At 39.7% G+C, this 24,230-nt stretch overlaps 1 protein-coding gene across 1 annotated transcript in view; it reads right to left on the reverse strand.

Annotated features, from left to right (window-relative positions):
* Positions 1–16,769, reverse strand: part of NLRP5 (NLR family pyrin domain containing 5) — a gene marked incomplete at both ends in the record, with an annotated part of 49,097 nt that extends 32,328 nt beyond the window's left edge. Inside the window, 7 exon segments of the mRNA XM_080941909.1 lie at positions 5,331–5,408; positions 9,499–9,576; positions 11,674–11,751; positions 13,376–13,510; positions 14,264–14,341; positions 15,817–15,894; positions 16,760–16,769. Of these exon segments, the coding sequence (XP_080798035.1) occupies positions 5,331–5,408; positions 9,499–9,576; positions 11,674–11,751; positions 13,376–13,510; positions 14,264–14,341; positions 15,817–15,894; positions 16,760–16,769 (535 nt within the window).
* Positions 16,770–24,230: the final 7,461 nt, after the last annotated feature.

Below are 24,230 nucleotides of genomic sequence, written 5' to 3' on the forward strand. Positions count from 1 at the left end.
GAATTCCAAATAGATTGGACTAGAAAAGAAATACCACCTGTCACATATTAGTCAAAACACCAATTTCACAAAACAAAGAAGGAATATTAAAAGCAGTACGGAAAAATGGTCAATTAACATATGAAGACAGACCTATCAGAATCATATCAGACTTTTCAACAGAGATGATGAAAACTAAAAGATACAAGGAAGATGACATATATGCCTTAAGAAAAAAAAAAGCCAGTCCAGGCTACTATATCCAGCAAACTCAATGAACTTAGATGGAGAATATAAGATATTAAGGGAAAAAAACCACATTAACACATTTTGTTTTCCTAAAATGCAGCACTACAAATGATAAGAGATGAAAAACTCCAATACAAAGAGAGAAACTACACCCTGGAAAGAGCAAGTAATCTTTCAACAAACCCAAAAGAAGATAGGCACACTAACCGAATTTCACTTCTAACAAAAATGAAAACAATCAATATTCCATATTCTCCCTTATAATAAAATGACTCAATTTCTTAATAAAGACAGAATAATGAATAATATATTGAATATGTAAACAGGACACAGCATTTTGCTGCAAAAACACACCTCAATGATAATGACAGGCACTACTTCAGAGTAAAGGATGGAAAAAAATGTTCCAAGGAAATGGTCCCAACAAACAAGCTGAAGTAGCCATTCTAATATCATAGAAAATAGATTTTCAGCCAAACATTATAAAAAAAGATAAGGAATGATACTTCATACACAAAGAAAAAAATCTACCCAGATGAACTCTAATTCTGAACATCCATGATCCAAGAACTCACATTCTAAGAGTAACTTTACTAAAATGAAAACCACACATTGCACCTCACAATAGTGGGAGACATCAAAACCCCATTCTCATCAATGGACGGATCATGTAAACAGAAACTAAACTGAGACACAGTGAAACTGACAGAATTTATGTACCAAACGGATTTAACAGATATCTATAGAACATAGCATCCTAAAACAAATATACCTTCTCAGTACCTCAATGTACATTCTCAAAAATTGACCATATAATTGGTAACAAAATAGGCCTCAACAGAAATAGGAAGAGTGACATAATTGTATGAACCCTATCAGGTCACCATGGTCTAAGGCTAGTTTTAAATAACACCAAAAAAAAAAAAAAAAAAACCCAGAAAACCCATATATACATGGAAGCTAAACAATGCTCTCTACTCAATGATAACTATTTCACAGAAAAAAATAATGAGGTAAATTAATGACATTTTTTAGAATATAATGAAAATAAAGCCACAACATAACAAAACTTATACAATGAAAGTTGTGATAAGAGAAACTCTCATAGTTGTGAGTGCTTTCAAAGAGAATCTATAGAGCATACACTAGCATCTGGACAACATACCTGAAAGCTCTAGAACAAAATGAATCAAATACACCCAAGAGGAATACATGGCAGAAATAATCAAACTCAGAGTTGAAATTATGTAGAACCAAAAAATATACAAAAACAATCAGCAAAATCAGGAGCTTGATCTTTGAGGAAATTCAACAAGATGGATAAACCCTTAGTCAAAGCAGAGGCCACAGAAAGAGTCTCTGAATTAACAAAGTCAAAGAAAAAATGGATATAGAAATATAGCAAATTAAAACAATATCAGATCCTAATACAATGGCCTATATTCAACAAGACTGGAAAATCTGGAGGAAATGGAAAATATTCTAAACAGATTCCAGGTATCAAAGTCAAATCAGAATTAGATAAACCATATAAAGAGTCCATAACCCCCTAAAGAAATAGTCAATACATGTCATCCAACCAAACAAAGCACAGATCTAGGTAGTTTTAGTGCAGAATCCTATCAGATCTTCATACAAGTCCTAATACCAAATACACTTCAAACTATTATAAATAGAATCATAAGGAACACTACATAATTCATTCTTTACAATTACCCTTATATACCTACAAATGAACAAAGACCCTACAATGAAAGAGAATTGTGATTAATTTCACTCAAAAATATCGATAAAAAACATTCAAATTCTCGAAAACTGAATCCAAGCACATATTAAAATGATTATCCATCATAAACAATAGGCTTCATCCCAGGGATGCAGGAATGATTCAATATGTGAAAATCCATCAACATAATCCACTATATAAACAAACTTATAGAAAAAATCCACATGATCAACTCATTAGATGCTGAAAAACATAATTTGAAAAAAATTAACCACTTTATGATAAAAGATTAGAAATTCAAGGCCCATGTAGGTGGTCCTGAAGCTGTTAGTATTTTAATTTTAATACCACTTCCCCAAGAAGGGCTGGCTAGCTGGTGACTCCAACTTAAACTTGCCATTTTACTTAGTAAAATAAAGGAAAGCCAGTCAATGGGAGGAGATAGGTCTGAGAGCTGGAAGGGTTAGAGGACAGAAGGGGAAGACCGTGCCAACATGGAACTTCCCAAGGACCAGCTAGACCCCGATAGTTACTGGTGTTTAAAGCTATGAATATTAAAGGTCTAGCATCTTATATGAAGGGCAGTTTGCATCTTTTGTCTATTTGATGTTATCTTGTGTAGAGAGTTTGTCGATTGAGAGTTGAACATACAAGCCTATATGAAAGCTAGCAGGCTCTAGAGTTGTGTTTGTGTGGGATTTACGGGTACCAAAATACCCCATGAGAGAGGCAGAGAACAGGTGGAAGAAAACTGCAAAGGAAAGGGAATTGCATGGACAAGTTATGCCGTGCTGACTCGGACCAGGAACAAGAGGAGTCTGGGGCTCCGAACTAAAACTGGGCTTGAGGAGTGAGACCACATGGGCCAGTAAAAATATAAACCAATCCAGTTTTTTAATATTTACTGCAACAGGCCCATATCTAAAAATAGTAAAAACAATATAAAGCTGACAGGTCAACTTGAAGCAATTCCACTAAAAACAGAAACTAGACAGGCTGTCTACTCTCTCCCCACTTATTCAACATAATGCTTGATGTCCTAGCCAAAACAAAAAGAGTTGAGGATTAGAAATTAGACAAAAGACACCAAAATATCACTCTCCGCAGATAGCAAGATAGTAAACCTAAGTGACACCAAAAATTTTACTAGAGAATGCCTACATTTGTTAAACAACTTCAGCAATGTCTCTTCATATAAAATCAACTAAAAATCAACAGACTTTAATCAACTAAAAGGATAAATATGCTGAGAATGTAATTAGGGAAATGACACCCTTCACAATAGTCACAAATAATATAAAATAGTTAGGTGTAACCAAGCAAGTGAAAAATCTGTATGACATGGACTGCAAGTCTCTGAAGAAGGAATTGAAGTTCCCAGAAAATGGAAAAAAATGTTCCCACGTTCATGGATTGAATACCACAGTAAAAATGCCCATCTTGCCAAAAGCAGTCTAGATATTCAATGCAATCTCCATCAAGTATCTAACTCAATTCTTCATAGAGTTAGAAAGAACAATCTCCCAGTTCATTTAGAAAAACAAAAACCCCAGGATAGTGAAAACTATTATCAACAGTAAAAGAACTTCTGGGGTAATCACCATTTCTGACCTCAAGCTGTATTAAAGGGCAATCTTGGTAAAAATTGCATAGTATTGCTGCAGAGATAAGCAGGTTGATCAATGGAATCTATTGAAGACCCAGAAAGGAACCCCAAAACCTATGAAAAATACGCATGGAAGGAAATACAGGAATAGTGGAGCTGAAGCTAAAGCAAAGACTATCAGGAGTCTGCCCCATCTGGAGTTCAATCCAATACATAGCCACCAAATCCATTCACTACTGCTGATGCTAAGAAGTGCTTCATGACAGGAACCTGAAACGGATGTCTCCTGAAAAGATCTGCCACAGCCTTACTTATACAGATACTTGAGCTAACCAGCAGACTTAACATTGGGACCCGAATAGATGAGTTAGAGAAATTACTGAAGAATCTGAATGGGTTTACAGATTCTCTGATAAACAATGTCACCACCCATATGCCTGAGACCTCCCAGGGACTAAACCACCAACCAGAGTACCCATAGGGGAACCATTGTCTCCAGCCCCATTTGCAGCAGAAGGTGACATAGACTGGCATCAGTAAGAGGAGAAGCCCTTGGTCTTTAAAGGCTTGTTTCTCCATGTTAGGAAAATGCCATGGTATTGAGATGGTATTGGTGGATGTGAGAGGGGGCATCATTTTTCAGGCAGTGGGAGGCATAATGGAAGATGGGGGAAACCAGTAAAGGCGACAACATTTGAAAAGTAAATACATAAATATCACTGTACCCTGTGTAAACTGTGCCTGATGAGAAAGAAGAGGTCAGAAGCCCTGGAAACAAAACTGATAGTTATGAGCTGGCATGTGGGATCCAAAAACTGAACCTGCATACTACAAATATGTGACTATGTGATCAGAACCACTATGGCATCTCTCTGGTCTCCAAATTATTTATGAAGGGCCTCACCAAAACTGAATCTCACCAAGGTAGTCTATGCTAGCCAGCAAGCATGAGGGATCCAGTTATATCTGCCTCCTTAGTCGTGATGTTATAGGCACATGCCCCTTCCACATGACATATTTAGAAGGGTTCTGTGAATTGAACTCTGGTCCAGGTGCTGGATGCATTACTTTGTTGGAGAAAGACAAGCCTCAAGATTCAAACTTATTGATAACAGCTTTATACACAAACCCAGTTGCAATTTAATGCAGTCAATATCAGCTGATAGCTGAACATTTCCCTCCTAGTAATTGTTAAGGTGATTTTAAGATTCATGATACAAGCAAAGGAACCAAGAAAACTCTCAAAGCATGCAGAGAATTATAGAGTTATACTCTTGTGAGATCCATTTAATGGAGTGGGAATAGTGAGTGATAGAAGGACAGGCACACATACCAGTAAACTGGGACTGAAGCACCCAATATTACGCTCAACCACTCTGTCCATCCCACTCAGAATTGTTTGTGTACATGTGTGTGTGATATGTGATAAGTGTCAAGAATATGTGTGCATGTTGATGTGGATTTAGGAGGTCAACCATAGGTTTCCTTCCTTAGGCAACATTCACTGTTAAATCAAAGAATCATCTTTCACGTTCAATTACTTCAATAGGTATGGGCAAGTATGAGTTCTACGGAGGGAAAGGACAGAGATGTTGATTGTCTTTGTGCTCAAGTTACACACACCTCGGAGCCAGCTGACATGGGTGGTAGTAATCAAACTCCAATTCAGAATGAACACAACTTAGATCTGGAGGTCTAATGTTTTTGGAAAGGAACCTTGTATAGCATGTGGCTTTAAATGTATTTTCATACCCCACCATCCCTGCAAACCTAATGTCTCTTCCTGCTCTGGTCCTTCGTCTTTCAGGATAGCTTTACTTTCTTTCTCGGGAGTAGTGGTAGAGCTTTCTGCAAAGGAGAAGAATTAAGTCAGTCCAATTCTCCCATCCAGAGTGAGAACACATTTTATCAAAACACATAAAGGAATAATGTAAACCTCTGATCAGGTTATGCCCATATAGAAGTGATATCTGGTCCTTCGCCTCAGAAGTTCACTAAAGCTTAGAGATAAGGCAGGCAATGATGTTCCAGTGTGGATCCTTGCACAAGCATTCTACACTATTCTGAGTGGCATAAACTGGCTGACATCAGGAGGTGCTGGGTCATAGGCATTAAGGGTTCATCTTTAATAGTCATCTTCAATCTTTACATTTCAGAATATAAGCAGCTATTTGATACTTTAGAGGTGTCTTCAACATTGTGTGCCTGGGGGAGCACAGGTGTCGATCATGGTCTCTTGCATTTGTACCATGTAATGATTTTTTTTTTAAATGCACACATTTCATTTTTTACTTGTTTCTGTATACATGCATGTGCCCTTGAAAGGTAAATTGGATAACAGACTCTGTGAACTGAGTTGCATGCCCATGTGAGCCACTTGAAAAGCGGGTGTTTGAGTAGAATAAGGTATTACAGTTAGTATCTTTGCTTTGAACTAAATGTATAAATTTCTTCTCCCCTCAGTGAACAGACCTTAGGGGAGGGAGATAGGAACTGCTGCCCTCAAGACATTATAGAGCTGTTGGGCTCAAGAACTCCTGAGGCTGGAATCACCAGTGCCAGATCAAGACATGTAAATGCCAACAGAGATGGGGTAGGAGTTCCTCAGAAACTGTCAGGGTTTGGATTGACTTTTCAAAAGGAGCATGTTCTCTTCATGGTTGACTCTCATAGGTACATGCAAGTGGACAAGTCCATGTGCACATTTCTGTGCACATATATGAACCAGAAGTTAACATTATGAGTTTCTAAGTCACACTCAATCTTAATGCTTAAGTTGGATTTATGCTTATTGAAGAATGTTTTTTCTGTGTATGTCCCAGCAACCTATAGATGCTGTGTCTGTTCAGAACCCATGACCGAAGATACCCTAGAATTAGACTTAAGATCGGAGCTGGTACGAGGGTGTTGAAATATGAACCTGCATCCTCCAGAGTGGGGTTAAGTGATCTTATCAACTGACCAAACTATGTGGTCTCCAATTTTAGTTTTGGAGAGTCTCACTAAAGCTCGATCTCAGTGTTTAATGGGCTGGCCAGCAAGCACCAGGGATCTGTCTCTACCCCCATAATGGTGAAATCTTAGGCACATGCTCCTACCACTTGGCTTTTTTAGGTAGGTTCAAAAAATTGAACTCTGGTCCTAGAGCTGGAAGCATTATTTTGAGCAAGCAAGACAAGACACTCCTCTAGATTCAGCCTTAATAATTACAGCTCTATTAGCATACACAGATGCAATGTAATACAACAAGTATCAGGTACCTAGCTGAATATTTCAATCCAAGAAATTTGTATCATGAATTTTAATGTCAACATACCATCAATGGAAACAAGGACCCCCATCATCAATGCATGTATAAAGTGTCATATACTTAAAAATCATTTAAACCAGTGGGAATGGAAAGATAAGGACAGGCATAGACAACACTCTACTAGACTTTAAGCACTCAATATTACCCTCAACTAATCTGTCCAAAATAGTCTTTTTTGTAAATACATGTATGATATGTCATAAGTGTCAATAAAGTGTGTCCTTGTTGACCTGGGCCTCAGAGGTCAACCAAAAGTTTCCTTCATTAGTAAACATTCACTACGAAATCAAAGAATCATCTTTAATTTTAATTTACTTGTCTAGGTGTGGGTAAGCATGAGGCTTATGGAGGGAACACAAAGAGGTGTTCATTTTGTCAGAGCTAAAGTTATATATAGCTCTTAGCCAGCTGATGGTAGCATTTTCAAACTCCAATTCTGTATGAACACAACAATTGTGGGGGGTAATTCTTTCAGATTAAATCCTGTAGTGCATGTGGCTTTAAATAAATGTCTTTACACCACACCCACACCATCACTACCATCCTGATAACTGTTCCTGCTCTAGTCCTTGGTCTTTCAGGATTGCTTTAGCTTCCTTCTTTGGAGTAGTATCGGAGCTCTCTGCAATGGAGAAGAATTAATATGTCAATATAATTCTGAGATGGTGATGAGAACACTTCATATCCAAACTACATGAAGGAATAACGCAAGCCTCTGCTCTGGTTATGCCCATGTACATGTGATGTTAGGTCCCTTATCTTAGAAGTTTACTAAAGCACAGAAATAGGCAGGCAATGATGCTCCCAATTGGACCCTCAAATGTGAATACTACACTAGCTCTTCTGAGTAGCTCAGGGTGTGTTTCACAAGGAGTAGCTGGTCAAAGGCAGTTAGGCTGCTTCATCATTAGTTACCTTTAATGATTTCAAATTTCAAGCTTGGATAAAACCTCTCCCCTTGATACTTGTAATCAGGGCTGTATTCCACATCTTTTTTGCTTTTTGGTGCACAGGCATCAACAGTTGCTTTTTACCAATGTTGGCACCTCTCACTTGAGAATAAGATGTATACTGTTTTATATAATCTGTTTCTATGTGCATGCAGGTTCTCTTTAAGGCTAAAGAAGGTATTACACTCTGTGAAAATGGCATTACAGGCAGATTGAGCCATTTGAATGTGGGTATTTGAGTGGAATATTATACTGTTTATAGTTCAAGGCAGAGTTATTAATTTCTCAATTCACTCTATTCTCAGTGGACAGAGGATGGGGGAGATGTGGGCCTCTGTCCTGTGGGCATTATACAGCTGTGGTGCTCATGAAGACCTGAGGCTGCAGTCACCAGTGCAAGATCAAGAAACTGAAAATCCCATCAGGATTAGGTGCTCCACGGAAATTGAAGGATTGGGAGTCGCATTTCTGAAGAAGCATGTCCTCTTCATTGAAGGAATCTCACTGTGTATACACGATAGTAGGCAGCCTCATGTGCACATTTGTGTACACATGTATGAACCAGAGTTGGACATTTCATGACTAACAGTCACTCTCAGTCTTAACCTTTAAAGATGCATGTGTGTTTATTAAACAATGCTTTTCCTCTGTGTATGTCCATGTTCCCTATGCAGGCTGTGGCTGTTGGGAACACCAGATAGCAGATCCCTTGACATTAGATTTACAGATCTGAGCTGGCATGAGGGAGGTGACAACGGTACCTCAATCCTCCAGATGTGTGATTAAGTCACATTTTCTACTGACCCAACTCTCTGGTCTCCAATTTTAGCTTTGGAGAGTCTCATTAAATCTTAATCTCAACATGGATACTGGGCTGGCCAGCAAGCACCAGGGATCTTCAGTCTGTGCCTCCGGGGTGGTAACACTCCCAACTGACATTTACATACATTCTGGGCATTGATCTCTGGTCCTCTTGCAGGAAGCATTACTTTGACAGAGCAAGACAAGGCAAGCCTCTTAGATTCAACTTTAACTATATATGCATACAGAGATGCAATTGAATGCAGTGAAATTCAGGTGCCTAACTGAATAGCTCCTTTCAAGCAATTGTTAAGGTGATTTTTAAATCATGATACAATCAATGCAACCAAGAACCCCTCCCTCAGTGCTTGCAGAGAAATATAAAGTGTCACATATACTTGTAAGATTCATTTATCCAAGGGGAGAAGAGACATAATTTCAGGCACACATGCCAGTCAACTAAGACTGACAAACTGAAAACTACCCTCAACAATTCTGTCTAAACAATTCAGAATTGTTTCTGTGCATATGTGGGTGATATGTGACAAGTGTCAAGAATGTGTGTGCATGCTGTTGTGCCAGAGGTCAACCATAGGTTTTTTAACTCAGAAAACCTCCACTGTTAAATCTAAGGCTCATCATCTTTAATTTTCAATTACATATCTAGGTGTGGGTATGTATGAGTCTTGGTTATCTTAGACCTAAAATGACATGTAGGTAATGAGCTAGATGATTAATAGTCAGATGTGGAGGTAACAATCAAACTCCAATTTAGCATAAAAGCAAAAAATTTGGGGCTTTAATTCCTCATATTAAACCCTGTGCAGTAAGGTGACTTTAAATGTACCTCCCTCTTCACCACACCATCCCTGCTAACCTGATGACTGCTCCTGCCCTCCTCCTTGGTCCTCCAGGTTTTCTGTTCCCTCTTTTTCTGGAGTAATTGTGGAGCTTTCTGCAAAAGAATATTTAATAGAACAGTATAATTCTCACTTCTGGGAATGAATACATTTATTTCCAAAGCACACAAAGGAATAATGTAAGCATCTGTTCTGTTTATGCCCATGTAGACGTGATACCAGTTCCTTTACCTAAGAAGTTTACTGAAGTACAGAAATAGGCAGGCATTGATGCTCCCATTTGGACACTCACACATGTAGACTATACTAATTCTTCTCAGTGGTTTATAGTGTGTGTCACAAAAGGAGTTGAGTCATAGGCCTTAAGGGCTCTTCCTCCTTATTTCAAATTCAAAACCTGTGTAAGAACCTATTTCCTTGATACTTGTAATCAGAGTTTTAAACATTTTGTGCTTTTTGGTTCACAGATGTCAACAATTGTGCCCTCCCCCCTTAAGCACCTATCAAATTTGAAATATATATATATATATATATGCATATATTTCATATATGTGTTCTACATGTTTTTGTGTACCTTCAGGTTCCCTTGAATGCTGAAGAAGATATCACACTCCGTGGAAGTAATGTTACAAGCGGATGTCGATTGAATGTGGGTGTTTGAGTGCAGTATGGTATTGCTTTTAGTTCAAACCAGAGATATTAAATGTATCAATTCCCACTATCCTTAGTGAACAGACGTGTGTGTCACAAGGTGGAGATATTCAAAGGCATAAGGAATTTAGCTTCATTATTTACCCTCAATGATTTGAAATTTCAAATCTGTGTAAGGATCTCCTCACTTGATACTTGTAATCAGAGCTGTATTCAAAATCTTGTGCCTTTTGTTGCACAGATGTCAAATGTTGGGTTTTCCACTCTGTAGACAACTATTACTTTTTGAAAAATATATACATTTATTTTTTTCTACATGTTTATGTGTACATGCATATGCACTTGAAGCCTGAAGAGTACATCACACTCTGAGGAACTGAGTACACATACCTAAACCAGAGGTTGACTTTTCATAACTGTCTCAGTCACTCTCAATCTTAATTTTTAAAGATGCATCATCTTATTGAGGAATGCTTTTCCTAGATTTATGTCCTCGTACCCTATACAGGCAGTGTCAGTTGGGAATACTAGATGGCAGATTCCCTGAAATTGGTCTTTCAGTTATAACCTGCACCAGGAAACTTGAGTGTAAACCATCATTCTTTAGAAGTATGATCTTACACACTGACCTCTCTCTCTGAACTCCAGGCTTAGTTTTGGAGAGTCTCACTAAACATGGCTCTCACCATGGATACTGAGCTGGCCAGCAAGTACCAGGGATCCTGTCTCTGCCTACATGGTTGTGATATTATATTCACATGACCCTCTCAACTTACTTTTAGATAGGTTCTGGGAATTTATCTGTGTTCCTCTTGCAGGAAGCATTTCTTTCCCAGAGCAAGACAAGTCTCTAGATTCAACCTAAATAATTACAGCTCTATGTGCACACACCGATACAATGTAATGCAGTAAATATCAGGTTCCTAGATAAATTTCCCTCCAAGAAATCATTCATGTGATTAATATATGATATAATCAATGGACCAAGGAATACCTTCCCAAACATGCAGAGAAATATAAACAATCACACATCCTTGGAAATCACTTAACCTAGTGGGAATAGTTGGATAAGGACAGGCACAGTTGCCAGTCATCTAAGGTTAAAGCACCAAAGATTATCCTCAGTCACGATCTAGTTCATTTAGATTGTTTCTGTATATTTGTCTGTGGTATGGCGTAAGTGTCAAAAATGTATGTGCATGTTGATGTGTCAGAGGTCAACCATAGGTTTCCTTCCTCAGGAAACATCCAGTGTTAAATCAAAGAATCATCTTTAATTTTTAATTACATGTCTAGGTGTGGGCATGTATGACCTTGTGAAAGCAAAAGACAGAGGTGTTGGTTTTCTTTTTTCTTTTTCTTTCTTTTTTTTTTTTTTTGAGGTAAACTTACCATTAGGTATGAGCCAGCTGATGGTGGTAGTCCCCAAACTCCAACATGCATGAAACAACTTAGAATTGTGGGGTCTAATTCTTCAGATAAAAACCTATAGGATGTGGCTTTCAATGTACCTATCTTTACACCACACCATCCCTGCTAACCTGATGACTGCTCCTGCTCTGCTTCTTTTTCTTTCTGGGTCGCTTTACTCTGTTTTTCTGGAGTACTCATGGAGCTTTCTGCAAAAGTAAAGAGTTAATAAGTTAAAAAGTAAAGAGTTAAACGATTTATGTAAGCTTCTGTTCCGTTTTTGCCCATGTAATGTGTGATGTTAGGTCTTTTTCTTATTCTTCAGAAGATCACGAAGCACAGAGATATGCAGGCAATGATGCTCTCATTTGGGCCCTAACACAGGCATTTTACACTAGTTCTTCAAAGTGGAATAGGTTACTGCTTTTAATTCAATTCAGTGATATTACTTGCATCAATTTCTTCTACCATTGGTGAACAGAGAATGGGAATGAGATGTGAACTGCTCTCTTCTGGACATTATAGAGCTGCTCATCTCATGAAGTCCTGAGGCTGCAGTCACCCGTGCAAGATTAAGAAATTGAAAATTGCATCAGAGATTGGGTAGGGGCTGCTGAGGAAATGTCAGTAATATGAGTCACTTTTGTATAGGAGCACTGTTGTCTCAGGGTTGACATGACACTCTCTTTGGGTACATGAGTGTAGGCTGCTTCATGTGCACATTTGTGTGCACACATACAGACCAGAGCTTGACTTTCCATGTCTTTCTCAGTCACTCTCAATCTTAATGTTTACTTGCATTTATTCTTATATAAGAATGCTTTTCCTCTACGTATGTCCCTGATCCCTATGTAGCCTGTGCCAGTTGAGACCACATCGTGGAAGATACCCTGGAATTAGACTTACAGACATGAGCTTGGCCTGTGGGAGCTGAAAACTGAACCTGCATCCTCAACAAGTGTAGCTATGTGATCTTATCCACACACCTAACTCTCTGGTCTTCAATTTTAGTTTTGGAGTCTCACTAAACCTCTCGATCTCACCATGTTTAATGGGCAACTTAGAAAGCACCAGAAATCCTGTGTCTATGCCACTGTGGTGGTGATATCAAAGGCAAATGCTCCTACCACCTGGCTTTTTAAGATAGGCTGAGGGAATTGAGGTCTGGTCCTAGTGCTGGAAGCAATACTCTGAGCAGAACAAGACAATCCTCTAGATTCAGCATTACTAATTATAGCTTTATGAGCATGCACAGATCAAATGTAGTGCAGCAAATATCAGATGCCTAGATGAATATTTCCATCTATGAAGAGGTTAAGTTGGTCTTAAAATTCATGATACAATCAATGGAAGCAAGATCCCTGTCACCAAAACATGTCGAGGACTATAAAGACTAATGTACCATTTAAAGGATCATTTAATCCAGTGGGAATAGTGCAATAAAGACAGGCACACATACCAGTGTATGTGGACCGAGAGAGCCAAAATCACCCTCAACCACCTTACCTGGCCAATTTAGATTTGTACATGTACATATCTGTGTGGTGTGTGATTAGTGTCAAAAATGTGTGATGTTTATGTGGGTGTCAGACTTCAACCATAGGTTTCTTTCCTCAGTACACATCCACTATTAAATCAAAGAATCATTTAAATTTTCAATCACAAGTCTCTGTGGGTATGTGTGAGCCCTATGGAAGCAAAGGACAAAGTGTTGGTTTTCTTTTTAGAGCTAAAGTTACAAGTATCTCTGAGAAAAATGATGGTGATAGTAATCAAACCTTAATTCTGCATGAACACATCTAAGATTTCTGGGTCTAATACTTAGATAAATACCTGTACAAAATTCTGCTTTAAATGTGTCTGTCTTCACATCCCACCATCTCTTCAAGCCTGATATTTGTTCTTGTTCTGGTCCTTGGTCTTTCAGGGTTGCTTTATTATTTTTCTCTGGAGTAGTGGCAGAGCTTTCTGCAACATAGAAGAGTTAATATGTTAGCCCAACTCTCTGAAAAGGGATGAGAACAGTTTACATCAAACCACATAATTACGTAGTAATGTACACCTCTGCTCAGGTTATGCCCATTTATATGTGATGTTGGATCCTTTTCCTAAGAAGTTTACTAAAGCACATCAAAGGCAGGCAATGATTCTTCCATTTTTACCCTCCTACATGCAAAGTAGAAAGAGTCTTAAGCCCTGAAAGAAACAACATTAAACCAATGTGAACACTGTATAAGGAGAAGCACAGTGACCAGTCAACTAGGAATGAGAAACCCACAATTACCTTCCACACTCCATGTCAACATTTAAGTTTTCTTTATGTGTGTGTGTATGGGTGTGTGTGTGTGTGTGTGTGTGTGTGTGTGTGTGTGTGTGTGTGTGTGTGAGTAAGCGTTAAGTATATGTGTGCATGTGGATGTATGTGTCAGGTCAATTTATGTGACTTTAGAATCTTTATAACTGACCCGCTTTTATCTTTTAAGTACATGTCTAAGTGTGCATATGTATTAGCCTTCTGCCATCAGAGGACCAAAGTGTTAGATTTTGTGGACCTAGATTTAACATGAATCTCTCTGAGCCAGTTGATGTTGGTACTTGTATAACAAATATAACCTGTGTGCACACAGAAAAATTTAGGGTACTAATTAAAAATACAAAACAAAAACCATCAGTATGTGGCTTTAAGTGTACCCATCTGGATACCCCACCCTGCAGGCAAACCTGTGGTCTGTTCCTGGTCTGGTTCTTTGTCTTTCGTGATTGTTTCATCCACTTTTTCTGGAGAAGCCATTGTACTTTCTGCAACACAGAGAAAGTGTTAATATTTAGTCTAATTTTCCAAGCTCGATGAGAAGACTTCATGTCCATACTACATAAAGCATTAATGCCAAGCCTCTGCTCAGGTTATGTTTCTTGTCCTTTGTAATGTCAGACCCTTTGCCTCTGGTCCAGTGAAGCACAGAGATAGGCAATGATGCTCCCATCTGGATCCTTACACACGCAATCTGCATTATTTCTTCTGTGTGGCTTAGGGTGGGTATCACAATGAGGTGCTGGGTCAGACATTAAGGGCTCATATTCACTAGTCATCCTCAATTTCTTCCAACTTCAGACCTGTGTAAGCAGCTATTTACTTGATAATTGTAATTATAGGTGTCTTCAACATTGTGTTTGTGAATGCACAGGTGTCAACCATGGTCTTTCCCTCTGTAGGCACCTATCAATTTTTGAAAAATATTCTTTTCTTGCTTTTTTTACATGTTTCTGTGTGCATACTAGTGCTCTTGTAGGTTGAAGAGGGTATCAGACTCTGGAATGGAGTTACAGGCAGAAGTGAGCCACTTGAATTTTGGTGTTTAAGAGGATATTGCTTTTAGTTCAAAGCAGACATATTAATTTTATCAATTCCCTCTACCCTAATCGAACAGAGGATGAGGAGGGGATCTCTTAACTGTTGTCCCCTGCACATTATACAGCTGTTGGGCACATCAAGCCATAGAGTTGTGGCTACCCATACAACATCAAGACACAATTGCACAGGGACTTGAGTAGGGGTTCCTGAGGAATTTGAAATGACTTCTCAGTAGAATCTTGTCCTTTGCTTGGTTGTCATGGTGGCTGTGTGTATATATGCATGAGGAGGTCTATGTGCACAGTTTAATGCATTCCATATCATGAGCCAAGCTGACCATTTTGCTCCAAGAAATTGTCATGGCAATTTTTAAATTTATGATACAATTCAATGGAACTAAGAACTACCCAAATGTTGCAGACAAATGTAGTCATATCCCCTGAACAAATCCACATTTAAAGCAGTATGGATAGCTGGATAAGGACAGGGATAGAGACTATTCAACATATGAGAAACCCCAAATTACCCTCCCACGCACACATCTTTCTCAACAGTGTAGAACTGTACACACGTGTGTGGTATGTCATTAAGTGTTAAATTAGTATGTGCATGTTGATGTTGGTCAACCTTAGGTTTCCTGCCTCAGGAAATATCCACCTTAAAACAAAGACTTATTTTTAACTTTTGGTTATATGTCTATGTATGGGTTTGTAGTAGTATTTTGCCAGCAGAGGACAGAGGTGTTGGATTTCACGGAGTTCGATTTATACACAGATCTGAATCCCTGATGTGGGTGCTGGGACAGAAACTCCAATCCTTCATGGACACAGGAAAAATTCAAAGGTCTACTTTTTCAGATAAAAGCCTGTATAGCATGTGGCTTTAAGTGCACCTATCTTTACATCTCACCCCTCCTACAAACCTGATGACTGCTCCTGCTCTGATTCTTCACTTCTATGGATTGCCTTATTGTCTTTTTCTGGAGGATTCATTGTGCTTTCTGCAACACAGAGGAAGCATTAAGTCAGTCTAATTGCTCCAGCTGTACAAACTAAATGAAGGATTCATGTAAGGCTTTGTTCAGTTTAGGCCCAAGTAGTTCGTGATGTCAGGCCCTTCGTCTCAGACATTCACTAAAGCAGCAGAGACAAGCAAAGGTGCTCCCATTAGGACCCTGACATGTGCATTCTACATGAGTTCTGAGTGACTTAGGCTGGGTGTCACAATGAGGTGCTAGGTTTCAGGCATAAGTGTTCTTCAGTCAACCTAAATGCCTTCAAATTTCAGACCTGTGTAAGCAGTGGTTCATTTGATACTTATAATTAGAGTTGTCTTTAAAACTGAGCACCTTTGGGTGCACATGGGTCATCCCTGATCTTTCCATTGTAGTCACCTATCTGGTAATTGAAAAAAAATTTCACCTTATTTTTTAAATGTGTATGTGTGCACACAACCATCCTTAGAGCCAGAGGAGGAAATGTGCCTGGGTGGAACTGGAGTTAATGGTATTCTGAGCCACTTAATATAGGTGATTTTAGTGAACACTGGTCCTCTTACAAAAATAGCAGTTGCTATTAATCACTAAACCATTTCTCCATCGCAAACTGATTGAATGAAAATGTGCCCCATAAGCACACATATTGGAATGTCTTGGCCAGAGTTTTTAGAAGGTGTGGCCTTGTTGGGGGAGCTTTCAAAAGTCCACACCAAATCCAATCTGCATCTCTGCAGTGTGTTGCTGTCTTTTATGGCTGTCAGATACCGAGCAGTGTGAAGACTGCCTTCTGACTCCATGCTTCCTGCCATGTTCATCATAGATTAACTGTAAGCAATGCTGTACCAAGTCCCCAATTAAATACTGTTACCAGTTGTCATGGTCATAGCTTCTCTTTACAGCAATATAAACATAACAAGACACTTACCACCTATATATTTTTTCTTCAGACATGGTCTCTCCTTAACCTGGGACTTGACTAATTCAAGCCAAGGAGTACCTTGAACTACTGATTCTTCCATTTCTGCCCTTACTGCTAGGATTAGAAGTATATTCTTTATCCCTGATTCATACAGGGTTGCGGACTGAATCCAATTGGGCCTGGGTGAGCATGCTGTGAATGAGGTATATCCCTAGGCCTTACTTCTGCACTTTAACATACAATAATCTTTGTGATTAAAAATGATAACATTTCTTCTCTTTATATAAAGCTGTAATTTTCAACCTGTGGGTTTCAGCATCTTTGGAGTTAAACAACCCTTTCAAAGGTCACATATCGCACATCCTGCATATCAGATAAATTTTATACTGTTAGAATTGTAACGTAAGTGAAGTCATGGAGAAGCAACAAATAATGTAGTTTTGGTCATCACCATAATATAAGGCACTGCATTAAAGAGTCACAGCATTAAGTTTTAAAACCACTGATATAAAGACAGTGTATATTATCATCTGTAGTCATATATGTACATATATATGTGTATATATAAATATTTGTTCACATGTATATTCAGATACTTATTATAATAATGCTTTCTCATAAGTCTCAACATTGTTTTCAAATAACGTGGATATAGTTTACCTAACCCTAAGTTTATAAATGTTTGTTCTTTTGAGACAGTTGCAGGTTTGAGTCAGAAGATATTTCACTTGCCACCAAAACTGATGGCCATGTTAGAACTATGTTTAATTTTCTACACTCACATGATACAAGGAGAAAACTTACTCAGAAAGTCTTCTGAGCTTACATGCATACCTCAAGTTTCCTTAGAACTGAAACATTCTGAGGAGGAGGCAGATAATGGATTCTGGGGGCAAATAAAGGACCCCATGTCTGAGAGAAAAAAATTGGAAGATTCTGAAAGGTCAGGCTCCAACCACATACAAAGGACTTTTCACAGCTTGGAGGTAGGGTGTGATGGGAGGAGGAGACAGACTAGGGCAACTGCATGGGAGAGATCTCTGGACCTTCTGGCTGCCTCCATGCTAAGCTGTGCACAGAGCCCCGGGGTTTCAGATCCTATAATCCATCTGCTAATTTGGAGTTTTTTTGTCCCAGTGGTCCAGTTGTTTTTGCAACATACCCAACCTTTGGAAGTTACTCTGCACCAACCCTTTTGTTAGTAATTCCAGGAAAAATCATTCATTCACACTGTTGGACATCGATGCAACCATTACTTTGTTCTGCAGGTTCCGTTTTTGGTGAATAGATGTGCATAGGGCATGATCCCTGAGAAGTCTATTTCAACACCATGGAACTAATGGATTCCCCTATACCTCCCACCTCAACCTAAAACTTACCATCCTAAGTTTAGTTCTGTCATGGACAGAGGTTCAGCTATACAAATAAGAGGAATGACTGTTAACTATTGGTAGAGTTGATCAATCTTGGTTTTGAGACACAGACTCTCATGGAAGATGAAGCCTGCACTGCTGGCTTAACTGGCTGGCCAGCAAATTTCTAGGATTCATTTGCTTTCCCCTGCCCCAGGACTGGGACTTAAGCATGAGCCATCACAGTTGGGTTTTTACATGTGTTCAGGGGATTCAAACTTTTCCCATGTCTTCTCCAGGATTCCAGATGGAACAATGCCTATTTCTACACAGTGAGGATGCAACGAATTGCATGTCTGTATCTATACTCATAGATCAAAGGTGGACTCAACTAGAAGACCGTCCTATTCCCAACAACGAATTGCATGTCTGTGTCTATACTCATAGATCAAAGGTGGACTCAACTAGAAGACCATCCTATTCCCAACAACAAACTGCATGTCTGTGTCTATACTCATAGATCAAAGGTGGACTCAACTAGAAGACCGTCCTATTCCCAATAAGATTTGGGATTGAGCCAGGAATTGTGGTTCATCCCTTTAATCCAGGCATTCTGATGTCAGAGAGTTAGGTGAATCTGAAAGGGGAGCCTGGCTTACAAAAGGAGTTTCAGGACAGCCAGGGCTATGAGGACTGTCTTAAACATGAAAACACTTGGAACAAAGTCTCTCCCTCTCCCCTTAACCTTTTCCCTCAAGTCTTAACTTCTCATCTCATTCTTTGCTTTCTTGGAAAGCATGAAGAGGGTCTGGAGAGATAGCTTAGCAGTTAAGAGCACTGACTGCTTTTCCAAACTTCAATTCTTAGCAACCACATGGTGGCTCACAACCATTTGTGATAGGTTCTGATGCCCTTCTCTGGTATGTTTGAATAGAGCTACAGTATACTCATGCATAAAGAGAGAGAGAGAGAGAGAGAGAGAGAGAGAGAGAGAGAGAGAGAGAGAGAGAGAGAGAGAGAGCGAAATAGACAAAGATAGAGACAAAGGGAGGCAGAGAGATGAACAGAAAAGACATGAGAACAGAACCAGACACAAAGAGTCAGAGGCAGGGCAGAGAATGAGAGAAGTGGGGGGCACAGAAAAAGATAGGCTTGGGGCAGAGAGAGTTGGGGCAGGAGGTTAAGAGAGGGACAGGAGGAGGAAGAGGGGGACATGAAGGGGACCAAGGGGGTAGAGGGGAACAGAGAAGGGAAAAAAGGGTGGAAAGGGACAGAGAGGGGGGCCCCAGAGCGGGGCCCGGGGGGGCCGGGGGAGCCGCAGGGGGGGCCACAGGGGGGCCACAGGGGGACCGCAGGGGGGCCACAAGGGGGGCCGCAGGGGAGCCACAGGCGGGGAGCACAGGGGGGAGTGCAGCAGGGGAGCACGGGGGCCCGCAGAGAGGGGGGCCGCAGAGAGGGTGGCTGCAGAGAGGGGGGCCGCAGAGAGGTTTGGTTTCTCATCAGATCTAGCTCTGTTGGTGTACAGTCTTATACTTCCTCTCACAACCTCTCAATGCCTTTGATGACAGAATAGCATTCATAGGAGGTATGTCACCAACATCAGAAATTACCCTTAACTCTACAGGGTAACTGAGCCCATGCCCATGACACAAGGCTGCATCTTCTCTCCTGAATTGGAGATTGGAGCCCCACTTCTCTGAAGCCATCATAAGCAGTAATTGAAAATAACCAAAGGGGGGCTGCTGGGAGTCAGCACAGACTATTTTGAGACAAGAGTCTCACTATAATCTTAGCTGCTCTAGGACTTGCTGTGTACGCCAGGTTGGGCTCAAACTCACTAGATCTGCTCACCTCTGCCTCTCAGTTCAAGCATTAAGGGAAGTATGACCATACATGGCTCATCATGAGACTCTTGGAATCCTGCTACTCAAAAATAAAACAAACTAACGATACACTTAAGTTTGTTGCTGTGAGGACTTGGCCTGGGGGCCTTATAACTAACTACTCAGTGTCTGAAATGCAGCACAAAGGAGACTGACAACCAATAGAGTCAATTTATTAAACAATAATGAGTTCATTAAAAAGTCAAAAGTTTATAAGTGCCATTGAAGCCAGAGCCTCATGAACACACCATTACTAGAGTTGAACACATTACCCTTGCATGCTAAGCACACAAGCCTCCCAAAAGTGAACTCAGCGCCTAACACATGTGTAAATGCAACCCCGATACATTGAAGTCAGAATCTCACATGTGCAAGCACAACCCCTAGAAACTGAAGTCACGGTCTCACACATGTGCACACACAACCCCTAGAAACTGAAGTCAGGGTCTCACACATGTGCACACACATCCCCTAGAAACTGAAGTCAGGGTCTCACACATGTGCACACACAACCCCTAGAAACTGAAGTCAGGGTCTCACACATGTGTACACACAACCCCTAGAAACTGAAATCAGGGTCTCACACATGTGTACACACAACCCCTAGAAACTGAAGTCAGGGTCTCACACATGTGCACACACAACCCCTAGAAACTGAAGTCACAGTCTCACACATGTGCACACACAATTCCTGGAGATAGAAGCCAGGGTTCTGTGAATGCTAAGCAAATACTACAGCCATGAGAAGCTCACCTCCACACTGTGCACACACTAGCAGAGACTTAAGTCAGAGCCTTATGCAGGCTGCACATACAGAACCACTATGGATCACCAGTGTCTAGAAAGTGTAGAGTGGGGGACAGCAATGACACTCAGATGAAGAGCAGGTGGCACTTTTGAGTAACAGGTGTGGTGGTGCATGCCTTTTAATCCCACCATTCGGGAAGCAGAGGCAAGTGGATCTCTTAAAGAGTATGAAGCCAGCTGGATTACATAGCTAGATTCAGAACCACCGGAGATACACAGCTCTATTATAAAAATCAAAACAAATCTAGCTATTAAAATATCAAGTTGAAAGGGACACAGATTGAGGAGCCTCATGGGACATGGAGAGTGTTAGGATTCTTACAAATTATACCCCATAGGTGTAGTGCAATGGCCAAGTATGCTCTGTCCTAAAGTTATCTGGCACTATAAAGGGACTGCTTGCCCCTCCTCTCTTGTTCTTCTCTTGCCCTCCTGCCCTTACTTGCATTGTCCCTTCTCCCCCCTTTTCACGTGATCATGGCTGGCTTCTACTCCTCTACTCCTCCTCTCCCCAACTACTACCCTCTTAACTCCATCCCTGCCCTGGATAAACTTGATTCTATACTATACTGTCGTGTGGCTGGTCTTTCAGGGGGAAGGGATGCCCAACATGGGTCCATCAGAGACACCCTCTTCTCCCATACCTCAGAACACCTCCATAGAACATACCCTCCTCTTTTTTCTAACATTGGTGCCAAATCCCAGGTTGTATTTTTTTAATCTTTTTATATACAGAGATAGTGGGGGATAAATATGAACCAAAAACAGAGCAGACTTATGTAAAATATTCAAAGAATAAAATAATTAAGGAAAAAGTTGCTGTTTATAAGTTGAAGACAACAGATCTAAAACAGTGGTTCTCAACCTTCCTAATGCGGAGACTGTTTAATCTATTTCCACAAGTTCTTATGCCCCCCCAACCATAACATTTTTGTTGCTACCTATTAACGGTAATTTTGCTACTGTTCTAAATCCTAATGTAAATATCTGTGTTTTCCAGTCTTCATAGGCGATCCCTGTGACAGGGTTGAGCTCCAAAGGGTCACAACCCACAGGTTGACGACCACTGCACTAGAGTTTAAAATGTTTGTATTCCAAATTTCTATATATCTAACTCCAAAATAACTCAGATAAAATACAACATCAGAATTTTTCTTCTTTTTAAAAATATTTCTTTTATGTATAGGAATACGCTATAGCTATCTTCAGACACAGTGGAAGAGGGCATTAATCCCAGGACAAATGGTTGTGAGCCACCATATGGTTGCTGCAAATTGAAATCAAGACCTCTGGAAGAACAGACAGTATCTTTGACCACTGAGCCATCTTTCTAGCCCAGCATTTTTTAAATGGTACCTCATGTATTGAAAACTGGGTTTGAACTTGGTATGGAGCCAAGATTATATTTGAACTTCTGATCGTCCTGCTAAATGCTGGGATTATAAGCTAAGTGCTGGAGACAAACTCTCTACTCTTTGAATTGAATCACCAGTCTAACATCTCAATCTAATACAACAACAAGACAGTTTACATGAATCTAATTCACTCCCTTCATTCTGAAAATATGAAGTAATTAAGGGTCACTGAACTTTGAAGCTCCCTTGGAGTTGGGGGAATGAACAGAAGGGTAGGAGCTGGTGAGATGATTCAGCAGGTAAATGCTCTTGCCACCAAGTCAGATGAGCCTCATGGTGGAAGGAGAGAGAAAGCTGTCCTCTGACCTCAGTATGAACAATGTCTCTCATATGCCTACACATACCAATCCTTACACCATCTCCCATCCCACCCTGTACATTTCAGTAAATGCTACTAGAAATAAACACATTTACCTAGATAGTTTATCCATGCTCATCTATGAAGGAACAATCCAAAGCACTGATAACCGTGACCATCAAACCATGACTCTAGCTAATCAGAACTGAATGTCAGCTGAGGGTAGAAGCTCACACCTGTAACCCCCTTAAATTGGGAAAGAGGCAGGGTGGGTGCTGAGTTTCACACAACATTTTGTCTTTAAAAGCCAAACTCAGCACCTCACTTTGCCTTCTACAAAACTGACCATATAACTGGTCACAAAACAGGCCTCAAGAGATACCACAAGACTGAAATAATCCCATGCATCTTATCAGATAACTATGGCCTAATAATGGTCTTCAATAATAAAAATAGAAAGCCCACATACACATAGAAGATGAACAATGCTCTAATCAGTAATACCTTAGTAAAGGAAAACAAATTAAAGAATTTTTTAGAATGTAATGAAAATTACGGCACAACACACCCAAACTTAAGGGATACAATGAAAGCAGTGCTAAGAGGAAACCTCATAGTTCTAAGTAACTCCAAAAAGTAACTGGAGACGGCATACACTAACAGCTTGACAGCACACCTGAAAGCTCTAGAAAAAGAAGCAAATGTACCCAAGAGAAGTAGATGGCAGGAAATAAACTCAGAGCAGAAATCAACCAAATAGAAACAACAACAATAACAAAAAACTGTAGAAAGAGTCAACAAAAACAGAGGCTGGTTCTTTGAGAACATCAACAAGATAGATAAACCCTTAGCTGAACTACCCAGAAAGAACCAAGACAGTATTCAAACAAAATCAGAAACAAAAAGGGAGACAAAGACAGAAACTGAGGAAATTCAAAAACTCATCGGATCCTACTACAAAAGCCTATATCAGCAAACCTAGAAAATCTGGAGAGAATGAACCAATTTCTAGACAGATACCTGATACCAAAGCTAAATCAGGATCAGATAAACCATATAAACAGTCTTAGACCCAAAGTTATAGAAGCAGTCATTAAAATTTTCTAACCCAAATAAAGCCCAGGACAAGATGAGTTTAGAACAGAATTCTCTCAGAGCTTCATAGAAGACCTTATACCAATATTTCCCAAACTCTTCCACAAAATGGAAACAGATGGAAGACCACCCAACTCATTCTTCAAAACCACAAGTATGCTTGTGCCTAAAACACACAAAGTCTACAAAGAAAATTTCAGACCAATTTCCTCAAGAACATCAATACAAAGGTACTCAATGAAATTCTTGAGAACTGTATCTAAGAACACAACAAAACAATCATTCACCATGATCAAAAAGGCTTCATTCCAGGGATGCTTCAATATATAGAAATCCATTAACTTAATCCACTATATAAACAACCTCAAAGGAAAAAACCACACATGATCATCTCATTAGATGCTGAGAAATCATTTGCCAAAATTCAGCAACCCTTCATGATAAAAGTCTTGGAAAGATGTTTTACAGAGAATCAGGTTATCCTATTGAAAGACAGGGTGTAAAACTAAGCAAAGAATTCTCAATTAAGGAATATAGAATTGCTGAGAAACATAAAAATAATCAACATCC

The sequence above is a fragment of the Micromys minutus genome, assembly GCF_963924665.1.
Source record: "Micromys minutus genome assembly, chromosome: 30".
Classification (NCBI taxonomy): domain Eukaryota; kingdom Metazoa; phylum Chordata; class Mammalia; order Rodentia; family Muridae; genus Micromys; species Micromys minutus.